Here is a 25,155-nt window from a genome sequence, read left to right as displayed (position 1 = left end):
TATTTACGTGGTTACTAGCTACAACACTTGCTTAACCAGCTAGCTCATAACCTAGCTAACTAAATACTAGCTAGGTGTGTTTTCTACGAACCAACATTTTTTTGTCCAGCTTATTTGCCTTATTTGTAGTGAATCCTGTATGTGTGCGTTGTGATTGCGTTCCAGGGGGGAAGAGCGCGGCTTCTGGGCTGAACCAGCTGCACAGAGCCGACGGCAGAGTGCTCAACCTGGGGGCAAAAACGTCCGTCGCCCTGGAGCCTGGGGTGAGTCTTCACTCATGACGATATCGAGAAGTCTCCACACAGGTCCACACTGTGAACCGAGGCTGAAAGAATGTGTTCCTAATTTTGACACATTTTAAGTAAAATATGTCTTCCCTTTAATGGTTACAAAAGTTTTGTCAGAGTGTAACTCCACTTATCGGTACGGCACACAGTGTACTGTTCTTGAAGGACGTATCAACTGAGGCCTTGGATTTACCTTAACTCTGTCTCCCCCTACAGGACATGTTCTGCCTATACACGCCTGGAGGAGGGGGGTATGGGGAGGAGGAGGAGGGGGAAGACGGCGCAAAGTCTGAGAGCAAGCGCAGACGCTTGAACAAAACTTTCCCCGAGAGAGGCAGTGTGTTCGAGTATCGCATGGCCCAGGAAGGCGTGTGAAAAGGATGTTTGGATGCTTTTATTTCCATGGATGGGACGATGAAAAGAAAAAGTTAATAGAACCATCATTCCAACCAATGTTCATGTAGAAGTCAGCTACCTCTTACATTTTCCACCACTATTAGAAGAAGAATAGGAATTGTTGTCCACGGTTTAAGATTAGTGCGTTTGCAGTTTTACAGATCTTTGGATTTCATGTAATACCACCAATTTGCATTGCATTGACTTAAATAAGTAAGGTGGGATTTATCTAACAGTACAAACTGGAAATACTTGAAATCTGACTTGTTGGGCCAACTCGATGTAGCAATGATGTTTCATGTCTGTTCTGCAAGATAAGCCTAGTTCTGATATGAGTATTCAAAGGAATTTCACATTCAACCTTCACTTCAATCTATCCTGTTGTAAAAGCGGTACAGATTACGGTCGATGATTTAGACTTTGCAGACTTATTCTTAACCCAGAGTATATTTTATAACCAAACAAATAAAACCCACTTCAAATATATGAGTGACTTTTCTTTTTTCTAGTTAGTAAATGAACAGATTCCCTTTTAGATTATGATTCATTATGACTCTTAAAATAAGAGCAGCAGAAATGTGACATTGTATTGGCAACTAGAGGGTTTGTAGTAGTCTAAATAATTACTTTCAGAACAAGCTTAATCTAATCAATGCATAATTTCACTTAAAATAGCCCTAACCCTATCTCAGTTTCTCCAAGTGCTTGGGAGTTTTGGTCTAGCCTACAAAATTGGCCGCGCAAATAGTTTTTTTTCCAGTGATTTGAACCTTTCTTCCACCAATATTTTGGACAGGATGTCTAATTCCCTCTGTCTTACAAAGTTATTAATAACCCTGTATCCATCATTTCAAGCTAATATCGCTATGTGTGCCAAAAGCCCAGTTTGAACCTCAAAACCTTTTTATCTGTCATCTCTAATCATGATATTGATCGGTCGGCAAACCTTATAGCCAGTTCATATAAATTCCTGAGTTTACACTAAAGGCCGGTTTAAAGATAGAGCTCAGCAGGGGTCCATGTGCAGGCATGCATGAGACTTGATTGCATGTGGGGGGGGGGTAGGGTGGGGTGACGGCTCTGGTGAAAGGGTGTCCCCCCCCCAACCCATCAGGAATGAGGGGGGATTGGGGGGGGGGGGGGGGGGAGAAGGAGTGCAGGCATGCAAGGGGCAGCTGATAAAGAGATAGGGGTCTTTGCAGCGGACACGGCAGGGGGCTGACGGCTGGGGAACTGGTGATGTAAATCAGCTTTGCGCGCCTGTGTGTGTGTGTGTGTGTGTGTGTTTGTGTGTATGTGTGTGTGGCCCCCCATGAAAACAAAGCTTACATCTTTATTTTACTCGTTTATGTTTAACCCATTTTTCTGATTGAAATGGAAGTACAACCATCAGTAGATAATTTGAAGTCTTTATTCATGGAATATTTAAGACTCTTTTAAGACACTTTAAATGTATTCCACCAAATGATAATGTATCATTTTGGAACATTAACATTACAATTTGTGTGCTGTGGCACACAAATTAACTTTTTAAACCCTGAGTGGAACAACTGTAAAACTTTACGAATATAAATGTACAAACATTCATTGTCAAGTATAAAAAAAAAGACAAAAAAAAGGGATAGAAAAATAGCAGTACCACCAACAAGTCTTGGCATTGCCTGATATGTGTGCGAGGATTTGAAAGAAAAAGATCAGAACAAACATGGGGGAAAACATGAATACATGAATGGATAAAACATGAATTGTAAACTTGCAGTTTATATCGTCCAAACTAACATAGTCCTTTCCATCGAGAGACTGAGGTAGATATTGTCATTTAATTGTATATAAAGTGTCTCCAATGATTGCGACTTTATTTTTTGGACATGCAAGGCAAAATTTAACCAAAAGAACAACCCTTATATAGTTATCTTTTCCTTCTGCCAAATTTAATAAAACGACTGCTCTTTATGATTTCTCTGTGTGAAAGATCAGAAATTACACATTCACCCATCGAGGTAGGTTGCAAACAGATGCATTCTCACATACGAAAATACCCAGATTAAAAACAATAGTGCAAATATCATCCTCAGTGCAAACTGTGGGATGGGTAGAACTCCCGGGGTCTTGACCGGGCTCCCGGCTGTTCTTCAGGCCAATACTGACACGAACAAGTCTTTTGTAATTCACGCTCCTCTCCGGACGACAACACTCCACACAAGGTCTCTCCCCACTCATCACATCGTGTGTCCATAAAACGTCTCTTTGAGTGGCATTGCGTACTACGAGTACGGGGCCCGTCAGTACTGGGGGTACCTGTTGAGGGGAGGTCCGTTCTGTAGCGTGTACTGACCCAGCGGCGAGTGGTGCGGGTGCGGGTGCGGGTGCGGGCCCTGGCTCGCCGGCACCAGCACGTCAAACACGCTCTTGTTTGGGGGCACCGACTGCAGCATGCTGTCCAGGTCCATGAGGATGGCGGGGGGCTGGATGGAGATGCGTCCGCTGGGCAGGATGGGCCAATAGGTGTGTCCCAGGAAGTGACCGGGCCCCATGGGCGAGGCCCCGTAGCTGTACAGCGGCATCCCCCCGTGCAGAGGGATGAGCGGGCCCCCGTTGAAGCGCATGCTGGGCGGGGCCACCGTGTTGGGGGGGGCGTACTTGGCGTAGGAGGTGGGCAGCTCCCAGGGCGCCGGGGCCCCCTCCCGCCGCGCCGACTTGTGCTGCGGGGGCCGGCAGTCGTCGCAGTCGTCCGAGCCGCCCTCGACCCCCGCTGCCGCCGCCGCCTCCGCCCGCTGCCCGCCCCGGGCCGGCGGCGGGCGCCAGTCCTCCTCGGAGAGGGAGGAGGCGGGGCTGGCCGAGCTGGCCGAGGCGCTGCGCACGGAGGAGGTGTAGCGCGGCCTTGGGGAGGGCCGGAGGTGGAGGTGTTGCTGCTGCTGCGGCTGTTTGGCTTCCCCCCCCCAGCCGTCTCCGCCGTGGACCCGGCCGTCGGCCTCGCCCGTGCTGGCGGGCCTCAGGTTGTGCAGCAGGGAGTCGATGGCGAAGGAGGAGTCCAGCTTGGGGCGGTACAGGTCCTCCCGCGGGGGAGAGGGGTAGGAGGAGCCGGAGGAGCCGGAGGAGGAGGAGGAGGAGGAGGAGGAGGAGGTGGGCAGGGACGTCACGTGGTTGTCCCGGGGAGGGGGGGCCTCGTCCCAAGGCTTGTGGGTGTGGCTGTGGAGGATGTAGGGGGCCAGGTCCTTGGCGAAGATGGTCTCGTCCTGCCGCGACACGGCCGTGTTCTGCCTCTTGAGGAGCTCCAGGGGCACGCGGCACAGCTCCACGGCCCAGAAGTTGCCCTTTCCCTGGGGCTTCCCGGGGTCCTTCAGCACCTACGCGCGGAGAACGGAGGAGAGGGTGACGTGAGACTCAAGTGAAATACAATCCGGCTTAGCTTCGCACCGAACAAACACCGCCACAAAGTAAACAAACACACACTTATTTGATGAATGCTTCCGCCCAAACCCCCACCTAACCTCCTTCCCTCTCTTACAGTGTACCCACAGTATATAAAGCCACAGTGGGTGTGATATAAAAGACACTAACCTTCACAAAGCAGTCGTATGAGGAGAGGTTGTGTCTCACTGAGTCCCGCCATCCCTTGTAGTTTCCTTTGAAGAACGGGAAGAGAGTACTGATCTCCTTCAGGATCTAAACAACAAAAAGGAGAAAATAAATGATTACTCTGTCACTTTTAGAACAACAAAATATGCTTCAAGTATTTTAAAACATAGACTAACACATACATAAACCCTTATTCTTTTCAGTTAACACTCCTTTTCATTTGTAATCTGTGTTGCCTATCATATACGATATAATAGCTACTAAATACAACCGAATATCCTATACAATGGTTTAATTTAGATTATCTACATTCCTTATCAGAACACAAACCGGTGCCTGGTTTATCTAAGGTACGGTCTTATCAAACTTAATCGGTGTCATTGAAATGTCACCTAGTTGCCGTTCAGTATCGCCACAGGGGAAAAAAACAGTGATGCGTCGTTCCTCTGTAATAGTTAAACCAAACAAAAAACAACAACAGTCCATAACGAAAACAATATTACATTTTAAATATCTTAAGACTTAATACGATGCGAGTGGCTTTTGGAGCCTCAAATACAGCATGCGTAAAAACATGATCGGTGGGCGCAACTCCAATGCGTAACCGTGTCCACCTTGTCCGGTATTAATGTTTACGCAAACAATGTGCAAATTGTTTGACCTTTACCTCTGATAACGTCAATTTCTTCTCCGGGGAGTTTTGAATCACCATGGAGATCATAGCGAGGTATGAGTATGGAGGCTTCGGATACCGCTGATAGTTCTTCTTCCTACTGCACCCCGAGTTTTTCTCCACGTCAACATCCATCGCTTCACGCCTCGCGTCTGTGACCTCCACCCTGGCTTGAGACGTCAGGTACGGTGGTGATCCAGACAGTAAACAGTTCTCAGGTAGTATAGTTGTATCCATAGTGGCTGTCGCACCGGTAGACCTACGTTGCTCGGGGTTTCCTCCTAACGACTCCAACCGGTGCGCATCTTTTCCAGACGCATCGGACGAACCGTATCCTCTAAAGCAGTGTTTCGGTGCCGTAGACCTGCGTCCTACACTGCGGTGTGAAGGGTTATAATTCCTCGTGTACTCGTTCACACTGTGGGAGTCAAGGTGAGGGTCTCGGTGTGGCTGGAGGTAGGGCTGCGCGGTGGGTGCTAAGCCCCTCTGTTCCATCCACTGCTGCTTTGTCATGCTGATCAGCAGCCCGTGGTTGGACGGGTTGGAGGGGAGGGGTGGTGGTGGTCGGACAGGACAACCGAGGGGGGTAGGGCGAGAGAGAGTCGGTCCTTAACTTCTGGCTGGCAGACTACTGGCTCCAAGCGGACTCTATTTGAAGAGCAAACAATTAACAGTTTCATGTAAATCCCGCTGGGTAATCGAGGAGAGAATGGAGCGTTTAGAATGACTGGTCGCCACGGGGGATGGGGGTGGGGGTGGGTGAATGACTGGGGGTACACTGTAAATAAGATTTATGATAAAAAAAAATCAGCACCACTCCTACATGTTTGCTATTGGGGGATTTTTTATGGGAGAATTTGAAAAGAGTCAATAAAATAAAAGTTAAATCCAACTGCTTCTGACTTTTATGGCAGAGTTAGGCCTACACATACCAACACAATTATAATAAATGTCAACCAAAACTGTACACATTTGTGTAGAGTGGTATGCATTTGTTGTCCTAACCCATTTAAAAAAAAAAAAAAAATCAGGTGGAGTAGGCTATATTGCTTTTAAAAAAAAACATTAGTCAAACACGTAATCAACACTTTTTCAGAGGTAGCAATATACATTAGGAATGCTAATATACAAAACTGATGTGGGTTGAACATGTAGTGATCGGCCCCGAAGCAAAGAATGCAATACCCTTTTACACTAATACGGACGCATTTAACTCCAAATCATGCCTCTCTTTTGAGTTATCGTCCTAAAGAAACGTTTATTTGTGCGTGTCTTAAAAAATGTCTGGAGATAGGTCTTCTATTATAACCCATAATAAAAAAGAACCACCGTATTAAAGTAGACAGGGCATTACAGCTCAAGCATGTGTGGCGCCATTAGGAAAGTGTGAATATTCCTATTTAAATATGAGATGTACTCCTAAGTGCCCAGGACAGCGAACATCAGCTGGGGGTGCATTACGCACACCGGGGTCTCCACGCCACTATACAGAACTTCATTCACAGTGAAATAATAAGTTTCGGGAATGCACGTCGTTCTTTGTTCAGGTTAATGTAGTGCTAATGTCCAAACCCTTGCTTCCCAGCAAGATAGTGAAAACAAGTTGGATTAGAATGACTCCCATTGGCAAACCAGAGACAAGTTTCTTCCCAAGAGGTACCGTTTAGCATATTCGGGAAACACATGGGGCAATTAAATAACGTGTAGGCCTATGGCTTGTATACCGACAAGCTTCTACATGTCCTGGTTGGAACTTGATTCATCCGATCAACCGAAGGAGATACATTTGCTAAATGATCAATCTTGGAATTAGCCTCCATCCACATCCCCTAAACAAAGCACTTGACTTCACGCAATCCACATAAACATGCTTCTGTTTAAACTATTGCAAACAACCCTATAAGCCTTTGGCATTGAGTTGAAACAAGTGTGTATCATGTCAATCAAAGTGAATGCATCTGTGATTCTATTTTAGCTCGTTTGTTATTAAGGAACAAACTTGCAGTTAATCAAGTAGGCTAGCCCACATTTCTTCCTTAAACCAAATTCGATCTTACCATGAACAGTGAGGCCAATGCGGTTAAGATGGGGTTTCACTCCTAACGAATCTGCGTTTGTGTGTTTATACGACGACCTTTGAGGAAGTCTGAACGAACTTGGAAGTGGCCCACACCTCCTCCACTCGCAGTTTCGGTATTGAGTTTAGATATAGGTCATGGTTTCGCCCTCTGTGGTTTACATTTTAGCATCAATCAAAAATACTTTTGGTAGAAATGTGTTAAATGCTGTGTGCAAAAAGTGTTCAAATCGGCAAGGTCAATTAAACGTGTTTAAGATGACCTATGATGTTGCATAAACCAAGGTAGGCCAATGATTCTCATGTAAAAATCTGAACACGCCCATTAGATATATCCAGGATTTTTTTCCTTAATATATAGCCTAGGCCATTCCCTTTTAACAACCAACCTAATACACATTCCCATGTTATCTGCAAAGAGAAGGCCAATACACCCCCAGTCGCTGCTTCTGGTTTCAGTGAAGCTCCAAAATATAATTTGCATCTGTGCTATATTGCTCAAGATAAGGGTTTCTGTAGATTGCTTTACCAGACACACCAACAAGTGCCCCCTCTGTGAAGCCTATATGCATTTGACATTCATATATATTTATGAACAGGAAGTATCTTGTCACATCAAGGCTTAACCCCTCAACAAGGGCAAAGGTACTGTGACAATGATCTCCAAATGACTCTCATCAGAAACGTCCAAATATATCAGTATAGGCCTGCCTTTAGAAATACAAAAGCCATGTGTGCAACTTGTCCAAACACTTGATTAGACCCTATTTGTGCAGCCTGTAAACACAGTGACAACGAGCCATGCAAAACAAAGGATTTGAATACCACCACACAGTCTATCCCTTCCTCTCTACCATAGAGCTGGTTAATAGATTTTGGGTGGATTAGTGACATGAATGGTGGCCCAAATGAATAGGATGCCATCACAGAACTTGTGTACTGATTGTGTCTGGTCAAATCCTTCTTCCTAAGCTGTCTTAAGATGTCACTTGGACTGGAGGAAAGTCACGCTGAGAAAGTGAAAAGAAGATCACTCACTCACTAGTCCAATCTCTCACTCTCGCTCTCTCTCTCTCTCTGTCCTCTCTCAAACACACAGACCCAGCCAACCACCCACCGACACAGACACCGACACACCGACACACCGACACACCGACACACACACACACACACACACACACACACACACACACACACACACACACACACACACACACACACACACACACACACACACACACAACTAACTATCTTATAGCTTCCAAAATCACCTACAAGAACATAACCACCATAGCTACTGTTGTTTCTTCTGCTTTTATGCTTCAAACGAGAAAAGGTCTCCAGCGACTTCCTTTTTATGAATGATTATTTAATGTTTCCACCATCCAATGCACTGGAAATGCCATATGTGTGGGCTTCATTCCTGGTAGCACTGGTTTGTACAGTGTTATGTCTCCTCTCCCTATAGAGTTATAACTCTATGTCCCTCCCCTGGAGGAAGAGATGGGCTGCATTAGATGCTCGCTGATGGTTTGGCTTTTCCTCTGGCCATCAGGGCTCTGTCAAGTGTCACTGCTGCGACGACTAGCCAGGTCATCGGAGGGGTCAACAGATTAAGGAGTCAAATCATTGTCTAACCGGGAATTCATGGTGTGTGTGTGTGTGTGTGTGTGTGTGTGTGTGTGTGTGTGTGTGTGTGTGTGTGTGTGTGTGTGTGTCTGTCTGTCTGTCTGTCTGTCTGTCTGTCTGTCTGTCTGTCTGTCTGTCTGTCTGTCTGTCTGTCTGTCTGTCTGTCTGTCTGTCTGTCTGTCTGTCTGTCTGTCTGTCTGTCTGTCTGTCTGTCTGTCTGTCTGTCTGTGCAAGTTTGTGAGCATGCGTGTGTGAATGTAAAAACGGATGTTGTTTTCTAGCAGTGTCAAAAAACAGTTTCCTGACTTTGCAAACTGATTGCAGAATAGCATTTTTTTTGGTTGCAACTTATCATCACGGCAAAACAAGTTCCTATATTACTCATCCGTTGCACAATGTCGCCCTCTAGTGTACATGGGGGCGGGCGGCGCGGCGGAGCGGCAGAGCGGTGGCCGTGCGGCGGCGGTTGTTATGGTGAAGCGTTTCCACTGAGGGTCGGCGACGGCAGCACCTGATTCAGTTTCAGAGAACAACCAGCCTACGACGGAGGGTGACAGGCAACACGAACTCCACAGGTACGTTGAAATGTGATCTTCATTTCCTGGTTCATTCCCATACGCGACGGGTACTGTTTCCACTTTGAACATAGTATTTAGTTTAGTTTAGGACCACGGCTTTTATATTGTTTGTTATCCGTTTCACCCAAGGAGTGCAACGCAATTCGCTCCTCCGACGGGAGGCTAACGCTGAAGCCAAGCTAAGCCGGAGCCCTGCCACACCACACAATAACGCAATTTTAAGCACGAAATGCGTCTCAATTCGACGGTTCATTTGTTTGGGGCAGTTCTTTACGAAGTCACTATTAGTTTGGTGGGGTTCCAACACTTGTCAGAGAGCGTGTGGCTCCTCCAGAGAGACGTGGTGTGGATGAATGGATCCAGGTGGTTGTGGCGGCTACCTGTCAGACCACCGGCCACCTGTCGGTGCTGGTACTGGGGCTGGTCCCTCGCCTCGGAGTCACCCCTCCACACTTAACCGTGAAGGGGACGAGAGGGATACGATGACATCCACACCAGGTCCAGACTATTAGGGTGTGGATCAGGATGGACGAGGGTCGTGTCCCGCAGGGTTTCACCTTTTCATTACTAACCCTGTTGGAAGGGATGCAGGGTACAGGGTTGTGGACGGCGTGCATGCTTTATGCTAACCCGTGTTGTACCGGTTCTAAATAGTTAAATGTCGTGTGCGTGTTGATTTGGACACAATGGAGTTGTATCCAATGTAGGCCAAAACCAAAAGAAGATCAGATAAAAAGCGGGTCATGCTTTCTTGGCAGATCTGTGATCAGAGCGCGTCTTGATCGTATGGAGGCTGTCTATGGGCCGGGGGTAAACTATGGTTAAGGTTGGTGGACTTTAGCTCTGTAAATCTCCTTGTGTATAGGCTTCTGCGCCCTACACATGGTTTCTTCCAATCGATTATCATTAGCCGAATGTCTATTGTCTATTGTACATAGACCAAAGTCCGTTTGTAAACAGCTCAGTCCCATTATGACCATCTCAGATGTGTTTCAATGAGCGTTTTGGTAAAAGATAATGCATATTATCAACAAGCTCTAACGTTAATACGTACAAAATCAAAAATAAATATAAATGTTTATCTACTAGTACAGAGTTTCCCTTGAGTCATTGCAAGTCACAACTATAACAAGATATTTCCTATCACGTAAACTCGCACATCTAATCCTCGGGTCAAGACGAAGTAATAGAAAATCTGAGTAGGCGGCAACCACTACATTGTTCACTTTCAACCTATATCTAATGACAATTTTCAAATACTTTTTCAAATTCCCGTGGCCTTGAACTTGGTCAACTGCAGCGTTTCAGTCTTTTGGATCAAGAGCAAAAGCAACATTTTAACTGACATGTCATCCTCTTAAAGAATCAGCCGGCCTATTTTTCTCTGTGGCTTTGTGCTTGTACAGGACATGGCCCAGGCTTCCTGCGTACTTGACACAGTACGTAGAGCCGCAGTACAAGCCAGTCAATCTGTAACCTCCCCATCCTTCCTCCCACGTCTTCACACTCTATCTTGGGTGCAGTCTTGCCTCCACATCCTCTCCCCCCCCTCCCCCCCCCCCCTATATTTGTGTATATATAAAGCATGCCCTCTTCTATAAATGTATTTCTGTACTAGAGTTCCAGTATCTCCCTCCTCTGTTGCTCTGGCCTTGTTTTGTGGCTTTACTTGACATTTTTCTGATTACTAAGTATTTTTTTTGCAGTTCCTTGTTGACCTCACACTTCACAACAAACAAAATGTTTTGCTGAGGTTCTGTCTCACACTGGTATTTCAGATAAAGATTAAGATTAAAGATTGAGGAGAGGGAGCTTGTTACATATTTGGCTTGTTGTGCTGATTCAGTTTGGCAAGCAGGATCATTCTCGATTCACAGAGCTGCATCGAGTCAGCAGGGAATTGCTCATTGTTTAATGGCTCATGGCTCATGCAGGTCATGTCAAATGGCACACTGGCCCAGTCGACTGAAACAGTGTTTTCGCCGTTTGGTTTCCTGAGTCCCTGAAACAGTTTTTCAACTAATCCTTCCAACTTAAAATGTGCAACAGTTTTATAAATCAAGAAATCCAGAATCCTCTCAGGGAACACTGAAGTAGTATCTTACTGTGTGTTATCTTTTAAATACCCATGTGTACGTCGTTAGGTGTGTACATTCGGGCCGGTGAATGTACAACCGTCTGTTAATGGGTCCACAGTCTGTGGACATCTGTAGAACAACCTGACAGCTTAAAGGTGTGGTTCAGTGGCTCTGTCATTTGCTGTTTCTACCTCACCCCTCCATGACCAAAGACTACCATGGAATGTGGCCTCATTGTGTATGGTGCCAACAGGTATTCCTGTTTTGGGAAAAAGTGATGAAAATGTTTTTATTCACATTCGGGTCGATGTCTTTGACAGCTCTATCCTGGGTATAAATCAGTTTCCAAATCTGGCATCTTTTTCATGGTTAGCATATTCAGTGAACATATTGTAGGAAAGGGCTGATATTGATAACCTATTTACATTTCTCCCAGGCAGTCTATTGCATCCGCAGTGCTAAACTAGCACAACCCGACGGTTTGTGTGGAGCTCTATCTCACCTGTCCCTGTCAAAATGAGGGTTAAGCTTCTAGGACACGTACATCTAAACATAGTGAATGATGTATAAAAGAATTCCGTCGCTTATATTAACGCCATTACCTTCGTTAACATGATCACCATTAGTAGTAATTGATGACTAGACTATTAGTTCACTGCTAATTAACTGTTAGTTAATGCAGTAATGACCATTAAATAACAATTAAGTAATGTTGTTTAATAGTTTAGTTCCTTTATAAGTGTTCTGGCCAATACATTGATCTGCTTTTAGTTCCCCTCACTATGGTCATACAGCCAGGTAGCTAGCGTTTGCCTCATTAAATCAAATTCCTCTCAGGATTTCTCCAGTGCTAATTGCTTGTTTAACTTGGATGTCAGTAGTTACATGCACTATGCTGTGTCACATTGACTTTAATGGGAGAGACGGATAACTGCTTCATTTAGGATAATCCCATGACTGGTGGTGATTCATTGCAAACAAGAGAACACACATAAGCACCTCCCCACGATGCTGTCTCCATGACTCATTGTCCTGTGGTCGGATAAATCAAATTTGCTTATCAGGTGTATCATGCAACTCCCATTCATGTATATTTTGATTACTTGCAGGCCTTTTAAAGTCAGTTAGATGTTCTGTCCCATTGGATTTGAAATACTTTTGTCTGAAAACCGGTTAGTCTTGTCCACTAATATTGACTCAATTATAAAACTCTTTCCTCAGTACAGTTTTCTACGGCACCTTTTGTCTTTCAATCGCAGTAAGCTCATGCCTCATAGATAATTATTAGGCTGGTTATGTGATGCCTCTCTGAGTGATGTTGTGTAAGCTCTGTTCACAATCATAGGAGTTAATGCTTGTGTGGCCTGGGCTTGCCTGCGATTTCACAAGTCCCCAGGGAGCACGAACCTACAGCCTGAATTTGAGGAAATCCTTACATTGTGGGCAGGGAAAAACGTATAAATAGCAAGAAGATAATATGACTCCAGTTTTGGCTCGTCTAGTCTACTTATTTTAATTAAATACATGACTGATGATACTAAATCATAATAAAGAGAATGGGATGTGGTTACCTTGATCCCTGTGTAGTTTTATCTCTTCCTTCAACTCCCTAAAATATTTTCTACAAACGTCCCCCCCCCCCCTACAACGCTAACTTTGTATCTCGAGAAGAACTCTCCCCTCCACCGCAAACGTGTTAGTAGTAAAAAGCCACACACACACACACTCACACACACACACACACACACACACACACACACACACACACACACACACACACACACACACACACACACGCCCCCCCCACGTTCACGCTGCGAGCGTGCTAGCGCCGCGTTCACTCTCCCCTATCTGTGTGAGTGCCTCCAGTTGACCTTCCTCCCTGCGCTCTCCCCACTAAATAATGGACGAGGTGCATGGAAGGAGCGGAGCCCACGAGACGTGTAACCCCGTACCGGTACAGCACAGCCCCCATGCCGGCGGCGGGGGCCCGACCTCGTCACGCTTGGATCCTTCCCCAAAAATAAAACCCATCATCGCAGGCTAGCGTGCCGGGCCTTTAGGCCTCTCCTTGTAGCCGTCTCCCCGCGCCGCTCAGCCCTAGCTGCCTACACTCAAGGGGTGAACATGGCCGCCGTGCAGCGAAGAGCGTGTCTTGGACGGCGGGGTGTGTCAATCATTAATGAAAAACGTCCCCGGGTCTCGGGTTTCCTCCGGGATAGAGGCGGGATAGGATGGGAGCGAGGAGGGTGGGCGGGGGAGGGAGCTCAGGGGTTAAAGATAACGGGATTAGGAGTGCTGAGCGTGTACGGTAGATGGTAACCTACACTCGTCAACACACACTCCCCCTTCTTGCTGTCCCGCTCACGGTCGCTCTCGCTCTCTCTCTCTCTCTCCCTCCGCAGGTGAACGCACCCAAAGGCCAAGGCCGCTGTGGTGGTGAACCCGCCGTGGACCGCCGGGGGCCGACCGTTAAGACGTTCACAGTGGGGGCCTCTCCCCCCCCCCCCCCCCCCCAACAAACACACTCACCCTGGGATTACAGCCTCCGTGGCGACTCGCAACGTCGACTCCCTCACCTTGTGGTTGAATGAGGCCTTGTGCAATGCTAAACCCACCTCGTGAATGTGCCTTTTCATTCTCCGGCGGCTGGAAACGTTTTTTTTTCCCTTCTGACTCCTAGGAATGTGTGAGCCGGTTCCTCCGCTGTAGCTTTATTTCTCGGCCATGGCCTCCTGGGACGCCCCCGTCGGATGTACACGCCGCCCTGGCCCGTCCCCCTCCGAGCGGATCGGAGGGTAACCTCGCCACCTCGCCTCGTTCGCGGAGCGCTCGGTCGCGTTTCACTCTCACTCTACATCGTGTTTTCTACGTGCTTGTGCTCTTTACCCCCCCCCCCCCCCCCCCCCCCCCCCCCGGTTTCTTGTCATCGTTTGCAGATTTGTTGTCACCGGCTTGGACTACGATCCTTTGGACTCGACCCTCCCGGGATTTACGTTGACGCTTAAACTGTTGGGATTGTTTATCTTTTGTACGACTTGGAGGTGAACAAAGAGGCCCGGGGGTTAAAGGAGACGGTGAGCCCCACCTCGCGGCCGTCAGCATGTCTCTGACGTCATGAGGCCGCCTTGAATCCACCCTGTTCGCCGGATTCCGGTTCAGAGTTTGGACGGCGACAAACCGTGCTTAATTCACCTGGAGACAAACCTCACCTCCACCGCGCAGGGAGGTCTGCTGCTTCCATGGGGCCGACCGGATAGGGGTCGGAACAGGTCGACGCCGGAATCGACCCTTAAAGGATCTTCAAACCCCAGCAACGACGACGACAACAACATCAACAACAACAACAGGGAGAGGCCGGGGTAGCGCAAAGGGGCGGGGCCAGGGGGGCGGCGGCGGTGGCATGGCAGCAGAGCACGGCGAGCTGCTTGGAGAGATGGCCACGGTGGGTCGCCTGAGTGCCACGGAGCGGCTGAAGCACGCCCAGAAGCGCCGCGCGCAGCAGCTGAAGGGCTGGGCGCAGATGGAGAAGGACTCGACCCGGGGCTCCAGGGCCAAGGCGGACAGGAAGAAGGCCCGCACCCGGAGGGTGAAGTTCCCCGACACCATCACCCTGCTGGAGGCCGCCTCGCGCAACGACGTGGAGGAGGGTGGGTGGAGCGGACGGCACACGCACAAAAAAAACAAACGGACGGACGGAGACACACATACACATGCATACATACACACACAGACAGACAGCGACATACAGACAGAAAGAAAACACACACTTTGAGCGTAGAGCAGTTAATAAGTGGTATTTGACTCCCAGACATATATGGCGGGCAGGTTAGTTGGGTAGTTTGGGGTCCTACTCCAAAAAATACTGTGCTGGGTCAATCCCCATGTTGAATCTACTTCCTTCATCCAGATGCCCAACCCGATCTTGTATTGACCAGTATCTCAATGCAAAGTAACTCTAAGCTACTATGGGTAAGCACGTCTGCTGAATGACTCAATTGTGAATTGTAATACTAAATCGTAAAGCATTTACATATATATGACAGCAAAAGGCGTACATTACTTTCCACTGACAAAAGCGTGGTTTGTGCCACTGCAAGGGCTTGAGAGGATAGGTCAGTTTTCATTTCACTATAGGGAAAGGATGTAGATTTGATTGGCATTTTCATTTTACTTGCATAAGACTGGGAAACTCAAACATGCACTTGAAGTCAATGCCGCCATAGACAGTCACTGCCAGCTAAGACCGCACTAAGGGAAGGGGAGCACTTGACTCGCTCTGACTGAAGGACCTTGTGAGCAAGCTTCTCTAAAATGGAGGGTTAATTACTTGGGGTCAGGCTATTCACCCTCGTGAGTCACAAGAAGCATGACCCGCTATAAAGTTCAAGCTGATGAATATTGAGAACTTGGTTATTTTTGAAGGCCAGGCCTGCTCTCTCTCTCGTTATTGATTTATTTATTTATTGATACACAAACAGCCTCACCTGATATCCTTTGTAACGGCTAGTGATGAAACTGGGAGGTGCCCTAAATGTCACGACTAATTATGTATCTACCAAAGGTAGATCTGCCAAGTGAGTAATTGTGTGTGTGTGTGTGTGTGTGTGTGTGTGTGTGTGTGTGTGTGTGTGTGTGTGTGTGTGTGTGTGTGTGTGTGTGTGTGTGTGTGTGTGTGTGTGTGTGTGTGTGTGTGTGTGTGTGTGTGTGTGTGTGCAGTCAGGGAGCTGGTGAAGAGTGGAGTCAGTCCGGACCTGTTCAACGAGGATGGACTCACAGCCATGCACCAGGTGAGCACACCCTCCAATATCCTCAATGAACTCTTTTATTTATTAACAGCAAGTTGACTGACCGTAGCTATGGCACGTACAATAGAGTTATTGTGGAGGCACGACAGATTTGATCAGTAGGACCTTTTGAGGTTCAAACACCTGCCTAGTGCCTACACATTACCCCTGGCTCAATTTTGTAGATGCAAACACGAACGCACGCAAGCACACGCTCTTCCTCCTGGCAGTGGTTGAGGTGGAAGAGCAGCTAGCTTGGGAACCGGATGGTTGCTGCTTCGAGGTGTGAGACATGGTTTGAGAAGTGAGACACCTCGTACGTGTGAAGGCACCTAACCAAAGCTGCTCCCGACGAGCTGGTGGTTAGCTTGCATGGCTGGCACCGCCGTTGGTGTGTGAATGTGTGCGTATCGTACCGTGGGGCGGCAGTAGCTCAGGAGGTAGAGCGGGTTGGCTGGTGACCTGAAGGTTGTTGGTTCGATCCCCGGCTCCTCCTAGCTGAGTGTTGAGGTGTCCTTTAGCAAGGCACCTAACCCTGACTGTTAGCTCACGACGAGCTGGCTGTCACCTTGCATGGTTGACTCCGCAATCGGTGTGTGAATGCGTGCGTGAATGGTGAATGTGAGGCAATATTGTAAAGCGTATACATTCACACTATGGTTGCAGTTTTCAGTTGCTTACTCTATACTTATGTCTTAACAATGAGGTTGGTCTCCTCTTTGGTCTGTATGTTTACGTTCTGCTCATTCCCGGGCAGCTCACCAGCCACGGTTTGCCTTCTATTTAGTCCGGCCTGTAACGTTTCTGCTAGAGGACTCGGTAAAGGTTTGCTCATGTTAAAAAAAAATTCTAACATTAAGTATAAGATTCCTAGATTCTTACTCAGCCACTGGATGTTAAGATAAGGTCAAAGATGGAATGGAGGGTCAAGCCTGGTTTCCTTTTTTGGACCTTTTTAAGGCAGCAGTTTGGGGGAGATCCGGCTGGTATGTTGGTGTTTGGCAACGTGCAGCCCAAACACAGACAGTGGACCTAGAAATAATAATAATACCATCCAGCAAAGCAGAGCCCTATGTCTATTCCCTTATTGTTGTTCTCCATCTACCTGGCTCAGATTCTAGCTACCCTGAAGTGCAAGCAATGATGTCCACTGATTTATTGTTTGACTACATTGAACAAAGCCATTAAACAATAAACCGGGTTATATAATAGTTTTCTATATTGGAAAATCAAAGAAATAAAACGATGTTCTCCACCGTGGTTTGACTGTGGTTATAGTTGGGCGTTAATCCACAATGTAATATATCTAAAACCAAACGGCCCACTGGCCTAACAACCTCATTAGTTATATAAACACAACTATCTCTACAATCTTTAACTCCTACAAGCTGCTTTGGCAGGGCAGTAGGCACTCTGTGTCCCTGTGGATTAACAGTGGCGCAGTAAAGATTATTAATAAGTGAATAAACCCCTCTCTGTTCCCCCCCCCCCCCCCCCTCCAGTGCTGCATCGACGACTACACCGACATGGTGCAGTGTCTGCTGGACGCCGGTGCCTGCGTCAACGCGTGCGACAGCGAGCTGTGGACGCCGCTGCACGCCGCCGCCACCTGTGGCCACACGGGACTGGTGCAGCTCCTGGTGCAGGCGTGAGTCCCACTCGTAGTTTGCGTCGTGGGGTTTTATGTGTTGCATGTCTTCCCTTAAAATGCACCAGGCCACCTGATCAATAGGCACACGCACGCACACGGGCGCACACTCACACACACAGTCGAACACACACGCACACGCACACAGTCGAACGCACACAGTCGAACGCACACACACACGCACACACACAGTCAAACACACAGTCGAACACACACAGTCGAACACACACACAGTCGAACACACACACAGTCGACCACACACACACACACACACACACACACACACACACACACACACACACACACACACACACACACACACACACACACACACACACACACACACACACACACACACACACACACTGTCTACCACGTTTGTGTGTCACTCTCACTCTCTCTGTCAGTAGGACAGGGAGACATTGGAGAGTAACTAGGCCAGTGAAGACCACACACACACAAAGAAAAACAACGAGACACTGAGTGCAAAACCGTAGCAATTGAGATACACTCAGCCCCTGAGTCACAGCGGATTTAAGTGAAAGGCTCACAATTTCCTTCTAGTGAGTTTCCCATCTTGAACGATCCTACAATGGGGCGAATTTGCTGCTGAAAAAAATCAGTGTCTGACAAGTGCTTTTACCGTACTAGTTACTGTGGTACCTTCTCTTGCATGCAATTCATACACTGCATCACTTCCATTGTTATTTAGCATGTGTTAATGTGCATAATTATCTTCATAAAATACACAGTTTCGTACTGATCAGGATTTCATTCAACACAGTCTGATACAGATCTCTGCCTATGGTGTTGCTTCGTAAGCAGCTGAGCGCTGGAATATTTTCTTATTTTAAAACCGATTTATGAACCATAAATCCAAGACGCGTTTCAGAGCAAGGCGAGAGCTTTCACAACAGTGTCTGCTGAGAGAGAATGAAAGCCTTGTGTGACTCAGTCGCTCTAAACCTCTACTGCGGCCCGGCTGTCTCCTGTAAACACAGCACTAGCCTTTCTGCAGAGAGTTGCATTTACATAAACAAAGCAAGCGATGCAGATGCTCAACCTATGATTCGCTCAGACTGCCCTGAGTCACCTGGGCTGATCTGTGTGTGTGTGTGTGTGTGTGTGTGTGTGTGTGTGTGTGTGTGTGTGTGTCCGTGTGTGTGTGTGTGTGTTTCCGTGTGTGTGTTTCCAGAGGTGCGAATTTGCTGGCTGTCAACGCCGACGGCAACATGCCCTATGACCTCTGTGAGGACGAGGCCACCCTGGAACTCCTGGAAGTGATTATGGCCGAAAAGGGTTAGTAGGAGCAGGATTAGTAGACGTAGGATTAGTGGTAGGATTAGCAGCAGTGGTAGTGAAATACTTAAATAAGGTTGTAGTTAATTTATTAATTAAGATCGTCCAACTGCCACAGCCCTTTCGTTAAAACGGCAAAAGAGGATGTCTCAGTTATTAAGTTATTAAGCAGGAGAGGATCAACAGCTCTGGGTTCTTGACCATCATGCCTCATGCCTATGTCGTGTGTTCATACGCGTATGTCCGCCTGTATCTAGGGATCACCCAGGAGCGCATAGACGAGTGTCGAGGGGCGAAAGAGACGGCGATGCTGACGGACATCCAGGCTCTGGTGCAGAGCCAGGCCGACCTGAACGCACCGGACGACAGCGGGGCCACAGTGGTGAGCCGTCGCACCGGTTCAGCCCGCCACACGTTCCCCTGCACCAGGCTAGCTATGTGATCACAATCTGGATACGGAGCGTCGCCTGTTATTTTTAGCTTATTTGAATCGCGGGCAAACCACACCAGCACACTAGGGAGGATTGGGTGTGTCCTAAATCCACAGAGAAGTTGTACACAGAAAACCCGGTTTTAAATGATGCTCTTTTCTGCCAAAATGTGTGGGGAAGAGGAGGAGGAGGAGGAGGAGAAGGAGGGGGTGAGCTCATTGGGCCGGGGAACACAGAGGTTGTTCTGTAGGGGTAAGGTGGGGCGGCGGACACGTCTGTTTTGGTTGCTATTCCTACTCACGGCGTTGGCTCTGTCGCCGTCCACAGCTGCACATAGTGTCCGCCAACGGCTACCTCTCTGTGGCCGAGCTGTTGCTGGAGAACAAGGCCCAGGTGGAGGTGAAGGATCTGGACGGCTGGACGCCCCTGCACGCCGCCGCCTGCTGGGGACAGGTGAGCGCCGGAGCCACACCGAGACCCCGTCAGACCTGGGCCTACGGTGGGACCCGATTCGACCCTGCAGAGCAGACCGCATTTGTAGATTTGATCGTGTGATAGAGTTACGCTTAAACCGGAACACTGGATTAAGCAAGGATTTGGCGATTGCTTTAACGCAGTATAGAACAGCTATAGGAACAGTCGGCCCTTTGTCTTAAGGTATTTTTCTGCTTAACTTTTTTGTAATGAACTCGCAGTGTAGAAAGTTTAAAATAGTCCTATTGCCCTCGCAGCATGCATTGCGTTCTCCCTTCTCTGAGCCACCTGACGATGGCTCCCGTCCGTCTGTGCTGTCCCAGCTCCAGATGGTGGAGTTGCTGGTGGCCCACGGGGCGAGTCTGGACACCAAGTCGGTCCTGGAGGAGACGCCCTTAGGTGAGGCCCTGCACCCAGGCCCGGGGCCTCACGGTTCACACCCTGATCCGCCACAGACACTTTTCAGCACTCAGCTACCACTATAAACTAATCGGCTCTCTAGATTACATCAGTACGTCTCTAAATGGAGATACAGGTTTGATTTATGTCCCAGAGTTACATTTAAGCGTCCCTTGCCCTGGGTTTATAAATATTAAAAAATGTTCTCCCTTTCTCTCTCTGAATACCATCCCAATGGCCAGTTCTTATTTTCTATTTTAATAATGTTGGCTTGTAATAGTACTATGTCCAAATAATGGCACGCATTGCACTATAGACCATCCCTGGAAGAAGGGATCCCCCACTGTGTCCCTTCTCAAGATTCCTTCCATGTTAATCAAGGGAGTTTGGGAGTTTGGGGGGCTAGGGTTAGGGGGTTGTCATAAATATATGGCCTGTAAAGCCCTTTGAGGCTAACTGTGATTAAGGGCTCTACAAATATAATAGACTTGGAATTGACTTGACTTCAAGAGGGGCAGATATTGAGAGAGAGCAGCTGTGTGACACATGTCTGGCCGTGTTCCTGTTCCCCCCCCCCCCCCCCCCCCAGACGTGTGTTCAGATGAGGAGGTGCGCGGCAAGATCCTGGAGCTCAAGCACAAGCACGACGCTATCATGAAGAACCAGGGTCGCCACAAGAATACGCTGCAGAGACGGGCCTCCAGCACGGCCAGCCGGGGGTAAGCATCTCCCTGGGAGCAACACGGGCCCAGAACCAGGGGCCCAGAACCAGGGGCCCAGCACCACAGGCCCAGAACCAGGGGCCCAGCCCTGGGGCTGCTGGGTCACTTTTAGACATGGTTCAATCTTACATGCATTCATACACATTCAAACATTCAAAACAAAAACAGAAACAAAGAGAAAACAATTTCTGAAAAAAGGAACGACTGCCAGCTCAAAAGTAAGGTATCGGTTTAGATCATGGTTTCTCAACGGGGGCGGTACCGCCCCCTGGCGGGCGTTCGCACAACCTAGGGGGCGCTGGGAACGTGAATATTTTTTTAATTTTTTGGGGGGGATTTTAATCTTTTTTTGGTGAAAAAATAGGCTACCTGAAATAAATAGCCTATTTTCATTTATTGGTTTCTAACCCCTCTACCGTCTCAGCTACTTTTTACTGTCTATGCGCAGTGTAACAGTGGTCATACAGCGAGAGAGCGTAGTCACCTTGCATTTCAAATACAAAATATATAGGCCTAATTAGGCCTCTGGGCGCGATCTGTATTTGCGGTGCCCGGGCTGCGGTGCCCGGGTCTGTCTGTCTCTGTCTCTGTCTCTCTCTCGTAGTTTAATTGGGTTTATTACAGTGATGGACAGTGCATGTCATTAATATTTATTTATATATTTTTCGACGACAGTTTGTTTGGCATTCAAACGACATCTAGATCCTTCACGGGATAGAGCAGTGAAGTAGAGGAATGGAGCTCCACTGGATTTAAGCCTCGCTGCTTTTGGATGTCAAACCGTTAAGTGACTCACCTCAATATACTGCTCCTTATCTACTGCTCAATCTGAGCTTGATGAGGTCAAACACCTGGACCAAGATAAGGAATCAGCTGAGTCAGATGTTCCAGTTACTTCAAAGTCTTTGCATCTCACCCGCGGGTCTGCTTGCACTCTTAAACCTGAACAAACACAGCCATGTGTACAACAAGAGCGTGACTTTAGCGAAGAAGACTTTTATCCAGAAGGGACTTCCGCGATAAGCGTTACTCTTGAGTGATCGGAGCACACGGTCAGCATTGAAGCCACTCACTCACAAAAATGTTATGCGAAAGTATATGCCACCAGGTGCCATTACAAGCCGCTTGAAAATCTACCCTTCCCTGTGCCTTAGTGACATCATAAGTAGCCGTGTCCACCTCGATGTATGATGGACAGATAAGCAACGTTTGCTACAGTCCACTGGGTAGTCTGGTGGACTGGTCCATCCAGCACACATCTAGGTGGACACGCCCCACTGGTGATGTCACTAAAACGCAGGAAAAGGCAGTAACGGCTAATTGCACTCACACCAGGTGGCATAAAATAACCCAAATAGGCAACAAAGGCATCGATGGAAAATGGAAGCGTGACGCTGCATCACTAACCCCCCCCCCGCCCCCGCAGGAAGGTGGTGCGGCGCGTGAGCGTGAACGAGCGCTCCAGCCTGTACCGCCGCGAGCACCACAAGGAGGCCATGGTGTGGCAGGAGAGGGGCCGGCAGCCCGAGACCCCAGACGACGACGAGGACAAGCAGACCGACAATGAGCTCAACCAGCACGCCGCCATGGTAACGGGGGGGAGGGGAGGGGGACATTTGGAGAATATCTATTACGTACACATTTGTAAAAACAAAATTTAAGTAGGAGGAAGATTAGAGAAGTTTATATAAGTTTATAAATCTGTTTTCTGTAGATATCTTCTTTAGGCTGTAGGGCTACTTTTTTTATATATATATGTGTGTGTGTGTGTGTGTATGTATGTGTCTTCTTTTTTTATATATCCTTTCGGCATTACGACTACTGTCCTGTACATCTGGGATTATCTATCTTTCTCATCCCAGACGTGACATTGAGTGTAGCAGGGAGTAGGAGCGAGGTGTTTAGATGGTACAGGACCGGCCACTGCTTCAGTCCTTCCCCCCCACTCTCAACCGAACCATATCGACGATAAGAACGTGCACATGACCTCACACACAAATGTCTGATCATCCACCGGACCTAACGACTGACCGCCACCAACATGATGAAGACACCGACCGTCATGAAGGACGCTGAGCGGACTGCCCCCCCCCCCCCCCCGAGCCTCAGAGCCTCCTCACACCCTCTCCTCCGTGTCCCCCCCAGGTGGCCGGCGCCAGCACCAGTGCCGCGCCCCCCCCTCAGAACGGCCACCCCGAGGAGCCCCCCGAGGAGCCGTCCTCGGGCCTGGGGAACGGCGGGCCCCCGGCCTCGCCCGCCGCCTCGGTCCCGGGGGAGCAGTGGGTGGGCGGGGGCCTCATGGACCGCAGCGCCTCCTACCAGCTCAGCCCCGCCCCCGCCGTTCCAGCCGCGGGCGCCAACGGCGAGGCGGGGGCCAACGGCAACGGCATGACCCGCGAGAAGTCATACCAGACCCTCGCCGACCTCAAGCGCCAGCGCGCCGCCGCCAAGCTCAACAAGTACCCGGCCCCCGCCCCGCCCCTCCTCCCCCCCCCTGTGGAGGAGGAGCCCCCCGGGACGGAGGAGGAGGGAGGGGGTGGTGGCGGCGGCGGCGGCGGCGGTGACGCCGCGGGGGAGGCGGTCCGCGGTGAGCCCACCGGGGACCGGACGACGATCGCCATGACTACGGCGCCGGCAGCACCGGCGGTGGTGTCCACATCGAGCCAAGTGTACTTCACCCCCGCCAGCGGCGACCCCCCCCTGCTCAAGCTCCGGGCCCCCGAAGAGGAGCAGTCCACGGCTAAGGAGCCCTGCTGTAGACTCATGTAGACACACACACCTCCGCGTGGGCGCACCACACACACATTAAACACACACACACACGAGCAGCCGTGTCCTTTGAGGCGTGGCAGAACAGTGTCCGGGTCAACGTTCCTTCACGGATTCTTCCGGAGCTGGTTTTCTAAAGGTTATTTTTTGTTTGTTTTGTTTTCTAGTTTATGGCCTGAAGGTTTTGGCCGACCCTCCATGGAACGAATGTACATTTTAGTGGTGGTCCCTGTTTCCCCTTGTCTGTTGTCATGGGGAGCGTATCGCCACCTGCCATTGGCACTAAGGGTCTCACCATTCGAAGAAGAAGCAGCAGCCTGCCTAATGAGGCGCCTGAATGTAGTGCATTAGGAGCGCGACCACGACGACTTCATATTTTAACGTTAGGACGCCATCTAGTGGCTGATATGAAATGTTTCCAGTGTTATCCACCTAATCTAGTGTGGCCTCCTGCTTTCGTTGCTCTTATTTATGCACCCTAATTTTTTCCTTTTATAGTCACAGTCAATACTGACATTACTTTAAAACTATCTAAATCATCACGGTGTGTTGGCAAGTTTAATCACCGTAATCTGGATTTGAGAGTCGAGTATTTGATCGACTTTTTTATCAAAGAACTTCTATAAGGTGTTTTTGTGATCATGAATGGTACCTATTGTACATTGATACTCGCTCTGTATAAGAGGTCTACGAATGTCAAAACAAGTCCTGACATTTCAGTTTTCAGACTGACAATGGAGGAGTTTATTCCCTTCAGAGCACTAAGAAAAGAAATGTCTACAAGATTGTACTATATTTCGATAATGCACCATGTTGTGATCGGCTCAGTTTCGATCACCATGATAAAAGTTCTCTACATTTCTATTTCATTTTTCTCCAAATGGAACCAAATTATTTATTCTCTCTAATATATATATATATATATGTATAGCTGTGTGCACAGCAAAAATACTGCCTGATCTTTGTGAGCTTGAGATTTCTGTTCAATTAGGATTTGATATGATTTGAAGTCCAGTCCTTATTTGAGAATAATAGTGCCTTTTTTTGAGGTTTTTAATGCAATTGTTAATCTTTCATTCACAGAGGATCCCTGCTGAAAGTTAGTGTGCAGCGGGATAATCCAAGTCATTCACCCAGTACTGTAGGTGGCCTGTAGCTTAATGCACTAGTACCATCTCTAATTGACTGGAGAGGTTGGGTTTCTCATTGATTTATACTCCAATGTACATCGCCTTTTCACCAAATGATATTGTATTTTTTATGTCACTGTTGTTGATCTAATGTACCACGAAGTGATGGCTTCATTTACATACACCCCGTTCACTCAAG

General features: G+C 48.2%; 3 protein-coding genes across 4 annotated transcripts in view; 2 read left to right on the top strand and 1 right to left on the bottom strand.

Moving 5' to 3' along the window:
- The window catches only part of oplah (5-oxoprolinase, ATP-hydrolysing), a 17,190-nt gene extending 16,021 nt beyond the window's left edge, over positions 1 to 1,169 (top strand). For both annotated transcript variants that reach the window (XM_030349341.1, XM_030349342.1), the window contains exons 27-28: positions 166 to 263; positions 504 to 1,169. In XM_030349341.1, the coding sequence (XP_030205201.1) occupies positions 166 to 263; positions 504 to 662 (257 nt within the window). In that variant the 3' untranslated portion in view covers positions 663 to 1,169. The remainder of the gene's footprint in view (positions 1 to 165; positions 264 to 503) is intronic.
- Positions 1,170 to 2,076: 907 nt separating this feature from the next.
- On the bottom strand, positions 2,077 to 7,177 carry foxh1 (forkhead box H1). The gene is made up of 4 exons (XM_030349752.1): positions 6,993 to 7,177; positions 4,930 to 5,583; positions 4,245 to 4,349; positions 2,077 to 4,030 (listed from the first exon to the last, which is right to left on the bottom strand). Exons 2-4 carry the CDS (start codon positions 5,446 to 5,448, stop codon positions 2,966 to 2,968), a joined length of 1,689 nt encoding a protein of 562 aa, XP_030205612.1. The 5' UTR covers positions 5,449 to 5,583; positions 6,993 to 7,177; the 3' UTR covers positions 2,077 to 2,965.
- Positions 7,178 to 9,085: 1,908 nt separating this feature from the next.
- Positions 9,086 to 24,695, top strand: ppp1r16a (protein phosphatase 1, regulatory subunit 16A). Its single transcript, XM_030348452.1, has 11 exons — positions 9,086 to 9,216; positions 13,703 to 14,947; positions 16,017 to 16,087; positions 17,587 to 17,732; positions 18,928 to 19,031; positions 19,289 to 19,413; positions 19,790 to 19,915; positions 20,260 to 20,335; positions 20,925 to 21,054; positions 22,484 to 22,646; positions 23,203 to 24,695. The coding sequence occupies exons 2-11, from the start codon at positions 14,701 to 14,703 to the stop codon at positions 23,824 to 23,826; spliced, it is 1,812 nt and encodes a 603-aa protein (XP_030204312.1). The 5' UTR covers positions 9,086 to 9,216; positions 13,703 to 14,700; the 3' UTR covers positions 23,827 to 24,695.
- Positions 24,696 to 25,155: the final 460 nt, after the last annotated feature.

This window comes from Gadus morhua, chromosome 23, assembly GCF_902167405.1.
Source record: "Gadus morhua chromosome 23, gadMor3.0, whole genome shotgun sequence".
Taxonomy (NCBI): Eukaryota; Metazoa; Chordata; class Actinopteri; order Gadiformes; family Gadidae; genus Gadus; species Gadus morhua.
Note: the sequence above shows the minus strand (reverse complement) of the source record. Positions and strands in the feature narration are given on the sequence as shown.